This window comes from Calonectris borealis, chromosome 1 (genome assembly GCF_964195595.1).
Source record: "Calonectris borealis chromosome 1, bCalBor7.hap1.2, whole genome shotgun sequence".
In the NCBI taxonomy this organism is placed as follows: Eukaryota; Metazoa; Chordata; class Aves; order Procellariiformes; family Procellariidae; genus Calonectris; species Calonectris borealis.
Genome location: NC_134312.1, coordinates 219483979 through 219494092, shown reverse-complemented (window position 1 = coordinate 219494092; position 10114 = coordinate 219483979). Strand labels below are relative to the sequence as shown.

Below are 10114 nucleotides of genomic sequence, written 5' to 3'. Positions count from 1 at the left end.
CACCTGGGCCTGTTCTGGCACCTTCCAGCACCCCCTGCCACCTCCAGCTGCCACCTGGGCCTGTTCTGGCACCTTCCAGCACCCCACTGCCACCTCCAGCTGCCACCTGGGCTGTTCTGGCACCTTCCAGCACCCCACTGCCACCTCCAGCTGCCCCGTGGGCCTGTTCTGGCACCTTCCAGCACCCACTGCCACCTCCAGCTGCCACCTGGGCTGTTCTGCACCTTCCAGCACCCCACTGCCACCTCCAGCTGCCACCTGGGCTGTTCTGGCACCTTCCAGCACCCCACTGCCACCTCCAGCTGCCACCTGGGCCTGTTCTGGCACCTTCCAGCACCCCACTGCCACCTCCAGCTGCCACCTGGGCTGTTCTGGCACCTTCCAGCACCCCCTGCCACCTCCAGCTGCCACCTGGGCTGTTCTGCACCTTCCAGCACCCACTGCCACCTCCAGCTGCCACCTGGGCCTGTTCCGGCACCTTCCAGCACCCACTGCCACCTCCAGCTGCCACCTGGGCTGTTCTGGCACCTTCCAGTACCCCACTGCCACCTCCAGCTGCCACCTGGGCTGTTCCAGCACCTTCCAGCACCTCACTGCCACCTCCAGCTGCCACCTGGGCTGTTCTGCACCTTCCAGCACCCCACTGCCACCTCCAGCTGCCACCTGGGCCTGTTCTGGCACCTTCCAGTACCCACTGCCACCTCCAGCTGCCACCTGGGCCTGTTCTGGCACCTTCCAGCACCCCACTGCCACCTCCAGCTGCCACCTGGGCCTGTTCTGGCACCTTCCAGCACCCCACTGCCACCTCCAGCTGCCACCTGGGCTGTTCTGGCACCTTCCAGCACCCACTGCCACCTCCAGCTGCCACCTGGGCCTGTTCCGGCACCTTCCAGCACCCACTGCCACCTCCAGCTGCCACCTGGGCCTGTTCTGCACCTTCCAGCACCCCCTGCCACCTCCAGCTGCCACCTGGGCTGTTCTGGCACCTTCCAGCACCCCACTGCCACCTCCAGCTGCCACCTGGGCCTGTTCTGCACCTTCCAGCACCCACTGCCACCTCCAGCTGCCACCTGGGCTGTTCCGGCACCTTCCAGCACCCCACTGCCACCTCCAGCTGCCACCTGGGCCTGTTCTGCACCTTCCAGCACCCACTGCCACCTCCAGCTGCCACCTGGGCTGTTCTGGCACCTTCCAGCACCCCACTGCCACCTCCAGCTGCCACCTGGGCCTGTTCTGCACCTTCCAGCACCCACTGCCACCTCCAGCTGCCACCTGGGCTGTTCTGGCACCTTCCAGCACCCCACTGCCACCTCCAGCTGCCACCTGGGCCTGTTCTGGCACCTTCCAGCACCCCCTGCCACCTCCAGCTGCCACCTGGGCCTGTTCTGGCACCTTCCAGCACCCACTGCCACCTCCAGCTGCCACCTGGGCCTGTTCTGGCACCTTCCAGCACCTCACTGCCACCTCCAGCTGCCACCTGGGCCTGTTCCAGCACCTTCCAGCACCCCCTGCCACCTCCAGCTGCCACCATCCCTCCTCCACCGTTCTGTCCCGTCCCGCCCTGTCCCACCTCCACCTACCTGGGCCCTCTCCTCTGTCCTCCCGCTGGCATCCAGCCCCCCTTGCCCTCCAGCCTGTGCCTTTCCCAGCAGCACATAATGGAATTCCAGAAGTCCGGGGTCCATTAATGCCGCAACCGTCGTTCTCCCCTTCAGAGCATTTCCACGGAAAACGCTGCATCACACGTGCTTGCCGTCTCTCCTTGCCCCCGGGGCACGGCGCCGGGCAAGGGGGTCATGGCCGAGCTCGGCCCATCTCCTGCCCGTGGCACGAGGCTCTTCTCCTGGACGTGCCGCCCGGGCACGGTGTGGCTTCCCCTGGGGTGGAAGCTCCCCGCTGCCTGGGTCGCCTGGGACTCCTCAGCTAAGGCAGGTCCTTAAGGAAATGCTGTTGAGGGCACGGATGCAAAGCAGAGGCAACGTACTGAGATGGAGAGGGAAGACAAAAACTGCAGGGAGGGATCAGCCCTTTGGGAGCCCCTAGTGATCCCCGGCAGAGGAGATAAAGCACGGTGAACGCGGCGCGAGACTGCGGGAGCAGGATTGGAGCAGCACACAAAGGGTCAGGGCCAGCCCAGACTGGAGCAAAGCTTCTGCGGGCGTGTTTCTGGCAGGAGAAACACCAAATAATCCGTTTTGAGGTGATGAGGAGATAAAATCGTTGGGTGCAGTATCTGAGGTTTCAGGACACTGTGTGGGATAATGATGCTTTTGCTTTTGCTCTGTTTGCCTCCCAGTGTTCATGATTATTTGCTCCATTTCGGGGGCAGCTGATGTGCTGAGTTGCTGTTTTCAGAGACTACCATGGTTGTCTTCGTGCCCTTTCCCGAGTGATAACACCTAATTTCCAACTCATTAGTGCATGTTGTCAGTTTGTCCTTCTCCTTGTGCATTGCCCTGCGTTCATCAACGCCAACACGCATCTGTCAAGCAGAGGAACGACACCACTGACACATTTTAAATACACCCAAGTATGGTGTCCTGGTTTCGGCTGGGATAGAGTTAAATTTCTTCCTGTTTTGGATTTAGTATGAGAAGAATGTTGAGAACACACTGATGTTTTTAGTTGTTGCTAAGTACCCTGCTAGTCAAGGACATTCAGCTTCCCATGCTCTGCCAAGTGCACAAGTGGCTGGGAGGGAGCATAGCCAGGACAGAGAGCTAACCCAGCTGGCCAACGGGATATTCCATACCATATGACATTATGCTCAGTATATAAATAAAAGACGTGGTCCAGGAAGTAGTGATCACTGTTTGGGCATTGCTCGGCGGGTGGTGAGCAATTGCATTGTGCATCACTCATTTTGTATATTCTATCATTATTATTATTATTATTATTATTATTATTATTATTATTATTATTATTATTACTACTACTACTACTACTACTACTACTACTACTACTACTACTACTACTACTACTACTATTATTACTATTATCATTATTTTCCCTTCCTTTTCTGTTCTATTAAACTGTCTTTATCTCAATCCACAAATTTTACTTTTTTTTCCCGATTCTCTCCCCCATCCCACTGCGGGGTGGGGGGTGGGGGTGGGAGTGAGCGAGCGGCTGTGTGGTGTTTGGCTGCCTGCTGGGTTAAACCACGACACATGGAGACTTACCAGATTCAGATTTGACCAGAAAACCCAACTTCCATCTATCTGTGCACACAGGTTGGGAAGACCAGAAGCTTCCTGGAGGCAAACAGCTAAAATTACTGTTAGGGACAGCAAATCCAAGGGCTGAGAAGCGCACAAAGTGGCACAAAGGCAGTAGAAGCCCATCTCTTGCTCACAAAGCTCGAACCCCCCAAGGAATTAGGATTCACATAGCTTTGCAGAGCAGTAATTCCCTGGCATGGACACTGGCATGCAGCGGGATTGCAACCACACCAAGTGTCTCCCCCAGCAGCTACAGAATCACAGAATCACAGACTGGTTGAGGTGGGAAGGGACATCTGGAGGTTATCTGGTCCAACCCCCTGCTCAAGCAGGGCCACCTAGAGCCACATGCCTAGAACCATGTCAAGATGACTCTTGAATATCTCCAAGGATGGAGACTCCACCACCTCCCTGGACAACCTGTGCCAGGGCTCGGTCACCCTCACAGTGAAAAGTGTTTCCTGGTGTTCAGGGGACCTTCCTGTGTGTCAGTTTGTGCCATGGCCTCTGGTCCTGGCACTGGGCACCACTGGGAAGAGCCTGGCTCTGTCCTCTTGGCACCCTCCCTGCAGGTATTTATCTTTATTGATAAGATCCCTCCCGAGCTTTCTCTTCTCCAGGCTGAGCAGTCCCAGCTTTCTCAAGCTTTCCTCATAGCAGAGGTGCTCCAGTCCCTTCAGCATCTTCACAGCCCTTCTCTGGGCTCTCCCCAGCGTGTCCGTGTCTCTCTTGTGTTGGGGAGCCCAGCACTGGACACTGTGGCCTCCCCAGTGCTGAGCAGAGGGGAAGGATCACCTCCCTTGACCTGCTGGCCACACTGTTGTCTAATGCAGCCCAGGACGCCATTCACCTTCTTTGCTGCAAGGGCAGAAGGACGCTACTACTTCTTCTTGTCTTGAAGACTCGTAGAGAGATGTGTGGAGCCAAACAGGATCCTTGCAATGACCTCCCCAAGCTCCGTCCTTTCTAATAGCAAGAGCTGGAGGATTTGGTTCATGGTGAGACGCTGCACATCTGCCTCTCCTTCTCCCTGTCCTGGGGGTGCGCAGGGCTCAGCTCCATTGCAAGGAACAAGCCTCACATGGGAAAAGCACCTTCCAGGGCCTGGTGCCTCCCCTGCTCCCACCAGCCTGGGGCAGAGGGACCAAGGAGAAGGCTCTCAGCAGTGGGAGTGGGCAGGAGGATCCCTCTTGGTCCCTCCTTGGTTTCATCTCAGACACAGCAACATCCCTGCTCTGAAAGGGCAGGTCACCCACCTAGCACATGGGAAAGAAGCCATCTCAAAGCAGAGGCGAGCGAGGAAGACCAAGGGTTTCATGACCACTGGCAGACTCTGAAAGACACCCGGCTCCTGGCGGGGATTGCAGCTGTGCAGATTTCCGAGGAAGAAATGGTGAAGAAAGCCGTTAAGCAGGGAAGCTGCGGTAGAGCTGCAACAGAGCGTGACTTGGGAGTGGCTTCCCAGCTGTTCCCCGGCCTCCCTGGGGTTCGGGCCATAAGGCTTTTCTTCTTCTGTGTACAAAAAAAGCCTTTTCCCCCCACCCTTGACTATTTTCAGACTCTCCCAGCATGATAAATACACAGCAAATGTCATGTAGCTCTCCGGGAGCGAAGGGATGCAGTTGAAAGCAGAAAAATCTATGCAAAAAGCAGAGGGGAAAAACCAGATACCCGTGTTACCAAGTGCCGCACTGCTGGTGCAAACTATGAAAAATGGTGTGAAGGCACCAAGGAAACGACGGGTTCATTCCCCAGATTCAGGGACTTCTGCCACGACGTGTCTCAGCGGAGAGGCGGCGTGACTGGGGCTCTGCCTGCAGGGTCACCCACTTCTCAACCTGCAGTTTTACTTTTATTCTGTTAAAAACAGTTAATCCAAACCTGTATCACTCTACTGCAGATGTTGTGACATTTCCAACCCTGATTCCCCTGGCTCTTAAACAGCCCTGTAAACCTCACGGCTTTGTATTTCCCTGCTGTGATGCTGCAGCAAGATCCCTTGTGAGCTGACCAGAACTGATCTGCTTTAAGGAGAGAAGTCGTGTCCTGCCCGATCACCCTGGTGATTGCAAACATTTCCAGGTGCAGACCATGCCGCATGGAGAAGTACAAGAGGCAGGATGACTTATCCTTGAATATGTCTCTTTTTTTCCGTGTTGGCTATGGAGGAGCTCAGCTGGAGAGCTTGGCCCTGATGGATGAGAAGGGGGGGACATCAGCTGGGGGGGACAGGGTGTTGCTTGCGGCCCTCAGGGGTTTCTTTGGAGGCTTTTGAGTGACCTCAGTGAGCATTGTGCTTTTGTGGGGGGCAAAGGAGGTGCGTGGGGGTGCCCTTGGGTGCCTTCTCTGTGCAGCGCTGTGGGAGGTGAGGCAAGCTTTCACTTCACGCCATGTAAAAACAAACAAACCAAACCAAAACAAATTAAAGCAAATGTTTTGAAGTTCTTGTGTTCGATGGTGAGCATAAAGGAACCATGGAAAAAGAATATCTGCTTTTACAAGAACTTTGTGTAGAAGAACTCCGATTGCAAAACAGATTACATAAACCCTTGTATCATTTTAAGCTAATATTATAATGGCACTTGAAACAATCTGGCCTTTGCTTCGCATCCATGTGTACATAATTTGCACAACATATAAGCTCATGACCCACTTGGGAAGGACATCTCAGGCATGAAGAAGCAGCAGCAAGTCAAGGGGGAGAGGGCTCTCACGATGGCGGGGGAGACCATCAGATTAATCTGGGCACTGATAAGCTCCTCGGGGTGCATGTATTTTTATACAGATGCAAAACTGGACATCTTTTGATTTGATTTTATGATTTTCTTTCATTTTGAAATGGGAAAAAAATCCAATCATGGTTTTCCTGCAAGATTTCTGTTGAGAAAGGAGAGCGGTCTGAGCTGCTGGGATGTGGAGGGGCTGGAGAAGGGGGGCTGACATCCCCAAAGGCGAGGTGGAGAGCGCTGGAGTAATTTAAGGACAATAATGAGTATTAGGTGAGAAAATTTGCTGCTTGGATGGAGAGTAAAGTATTACGCAGTGTTGTTCTGGCTGACATGCAAATGGGGTATGGGAAGGATTCGGGGTTCATATTCATAAACAGACTGCATCTCGTGGCTTAGAAATACCCAGCTACATCTGGAAAACTGGTGCTCAGGGTCTGCAGGTTCTTCTGCTCGATGTAATTCTTATTTATTTTTTGTTTCAAATAAAGCTGGGATGAAGTTTTGGAGCAGAAAATGCATTATGTGAATACAATGTCTTGTAAAAGGCAGCCTCATGACCCTCTAGATATTAGTATAATGCTATTGCTGCAGATAACAAATAATATTAGCTGGAAATGGTTTCTAGCTGTTAGGCAAAATTATTACATTGTCAAATGTGATGAATGAGGGAAATGGAGAAGGCTTTAGCATCCTATCTTGGTAGTTATTTTCTGTAATGTTAATCTGAATGCTGGTTGCAAGCCTCTCTACGCTGCCTGCTCTGATCTTGCCCTTGAATGCAGATGTTAAGAGCCAGCCGAGGTCTTTGCTTCCCTCTTGAGCAGCCAACAGCGTCAGGCTTTACCCAGGTAAAAAAGTCCAGTTCCTCAACGGAAATGAAGAGCTCACGTTGTACAAGGGGAAAACCCTATTTAAAAACTATGTAAAATCCTTTGGGTGGTTTTCCTTCTGTATATAGTCATGCTGGCAATGAGGTGCTGCACTAGGGCTCTCCCCTTCGTTGCAGGCTCCGCTCCTTCTCGGAAGGTCCTAGAAAGGTCCCCTCCTCCTCGAGGCTAAGTCCCAGCAATACTGCAACGTGCAAGGGGGGACAGAAGTCCCAGTAATGGCTTTATCTTAATAATTTCCAGAGAAATGATGCCTCCTGGGTGCAGCTCCTGAAGATGGCTCCTGTGGAGGACACAGAGGGGACACCTGTGGCTTGGGGGAGGTTTATTCCCTTATAACGAAACAAACTTCTAAGAAGTGACAGGTGATGTTCATTTTTTGTTCATTTTTTGGGGCTTTTTCTCCCCAGTTTGCCCATGGGTGTCAGAAGGGGAGGAGGGTTGAATGTGGGTTGAATCAACATCTAAAGTTAAAAATGTTAGTGGAAGATGAGTGAGGAGATAGCCCAAGCCTTCCCCCAAATCTCTATTGCAGACCCCACCACCTTTAATGAGCTTTGAAAGGCTCCGTTAAACAGACTCTATAGGAAAGACTTATATTTCAGTATGTTAATCACAGAAAAAATCAGGCATGGCTCAAAAAGTCAGAGATGCTCATTTGCACCCAACTATCTGCCTGCTCTGGAGAAGAAAATGAATTAAATAAGCTCCAGATAAACAATCGCACTTTCTGATGCTTGATAGCATCTCTGTCTAAATTTGAGGTTCATGGTGTTGTATTGACTGTTGCTTCACATCGGCTTTCCTGGTGCAGGAACCTGTGGGTCAGGCTGTTGGGTACAAGAGGTGGTTGATGGCACCGTATTGCACACAGGCACCATTTCACCCAGCTGTACAAGCTGCATTTTTAATTTATCTGTAACTTTTCTCACAGTTCTGCAGTCCTGTAAAATGATTTTGCAGTTTCCTCAGCCAGGAGTAACAGTCCAGTGTCACCTCTGTCATTTGTAGGGAAAATAACTGCTACCACCCCTGAAACTCTTAAATGGAGGAATTAAAATAATGCAGCCTCCACGGTGCAATGTGGAGGGGAAAGTGTAAAGAAATGTGGTACCGCTCCAGTTCAGCTTTATTTAGAGCATTTTCAGCTTTATTTAGTGCATTCACAGCTTTATTGCATTCCAGAGAAGTTCCATGCCCAGAGAGGTGGTGGATGCCCCATCCCTGGAAGTGTTCAAGGCCAGGTTGGACGGGGCTCTGAGCAACCTGATCTAGTGGAAGATGTCCCTGCCCATGGCAGGGGGGTTGGACTAGATGATCTTTAAGGTCCCTTCCAACCCAAACCCTTCTGTGATTCTGTGATGAGTCACAGCTTTATTTAGTGCATCTGCGATTTAGTCACTGAAGGATAGAAACCAAACTAGAAAATTATAAATATTACAGCCAGTCTACTAAGAACTTCACAGAAATAGGCTGGAATACATTAACATAGGATATACCACAGTTCAGGGGAACCAAACGTGATGATATCTTAATTAACCAGAGGACTGAAATAATAAATAGCATGAGGCTTCTGCACTGCTGTAAATTTTACCCAAATAAATTAATTTTTCTAAAAAGGGGAAAGATTTTCAGAAAAACAGACTTTTTAACTGCAGATTTTACTTCCTTGTTCCGTGAAGTGTAAATGATGGGGTTTAACAAGGGAGTTAAAATAGAGAAGACAACGTTGCTCATGACATGGACATCAACGGGGTTGCCTGCTCTGAAGGACATGTACGCCACAGCGATGGAGGAGTAGTAAGTGCACGCCACGAGCAGATGGGAAGTACGCGTTGAAAAAGCTTTCATGTGTCCTTCTTTGGAGTTGATCTTCAGTACGGAGAGGATGGTGTGAACATACGAGAGGCTGACGAGCAACAGAGGGATGACCCACACTATCATAGCAATGGAGAACCCCAAGAAGGTCTGGAAATCGGCACTGAAGTCCGAGCACACGGTTTGTACCACTGCCAGGTGGTCACAAAAGTAGTGGTGAACCCTGGTTGTGTCCCCGTAAGCTAGCCGAGAGGTCTGCATGATGACGGGCATGGGTATTAGCAGCGCAGTGATCCAGGCGCTCGCTGCCAGCTGGATGTTCACTCTTCTTGTCATCTTGGCTGGATAACGGAGGGGGTTGCAGATGCTTCATAGCAGTCGTAAGCCATGACCACCAGGAGAAGCACCTCGGTTACTGTCAACCTGTGAAAACTGTACATCTGCAGAAAACAGCCCCGAAACGAGATGGTTTTAGCGTTGACCAGGAACATTGCCAGCATTTTGGGCGTGGTGGTGGTTGTGAATAGCACGTCTAACACAGAGAGGTTGATCAGGAGAAAGTACATGGGTTTGTGGAGCGTATGTTCGACCACAACCACGGTGATGATAACGGTGTTACCAACCAGGATCAACAGGTAGAAGAGCAAGAACACAATGAAGAAGGGGGTCTGGATATCCTGGAGCGCTGGAAACCCCACCAAGAAAAAGACTTTAGTGGAAGCGTTGCTGCTGCAGCTTTCCATGGTGGGGCTGGTCAAAACATCTGCAGGGATGAAGAGGGAGTAAGGAAGCAGGCTGATGTGGAGGAAGACATTTCTCTAAGGAGCTTTGCAGAGGTTCTGCAAGGAAAGCACACGTTGGATGAAACCTCACAGAGCTGAGCACATTGCAAGACACACCTCAGCCCCTCTTGTCTCTAACCTGCAATTAAGATGATTTGGATTCTCTGTTGATGATGTGGATTACGCTCTTCAGCTTTGGGCACGAAGGGCAAGGATTCGTCTCACCCAGCTTTGAGTGCTCTTCATGCAGAGCCCCCCCATCTGCAGTGGTCCTCCTGCTTCCCTTTTCTGGTCCATGAGGAAAAGGGGCATTTTGGGGATGCAGCTCCTCTGCCCCGTTCTGCACCGAGGAGGAGATGAGTTGCATTATAGAAATGCCCATTTCTCTTCTCTAAGGGAATTCAGAGAATGAGCTCAGACACAGTCAACCACCCATCTCTTTTTTCTGGGTTATTACAATCTTTTTACAAAGTCATTCTCATCACCACTTCTCATGCCCATGTTACCTCTGGTTGGTTACCTGCAGCTCACTGCGTTTCCCACGGTCAATGCAGCACGCAGTTGATTGCTGCTGCTGTTGCTGAAATTCAGATGAAAAAGTAGAATTTCTTTTGACTTCCAGGTCATTTCCTGGTACATAAAAGCCAAGGGATTTTTCACAGTAATTTTTTTGGCTG

General features: G+C 51.3%; 1 protein-coding gene across 1 annotated transcript; it reads right to left on the bottom strand.

Moving 5' to 3' along the window:
* Positions 1-7418: 7418 nt before the first annotated feature.
* OR2AT4 (olfactory receptor family 2 subfamily AT member 4) lies at positions 7419-9398 on the bottom strand. Its single transcript, XM_075144183.1, is given in 3 exon segments — positions 7419-7464; positions 8468-9026; positions 9029-9398. Coding segments are annotated over 3 exon segments (975 nt in total).
* Positions 9399-10114: the final 716 nt, after the last annotated feature.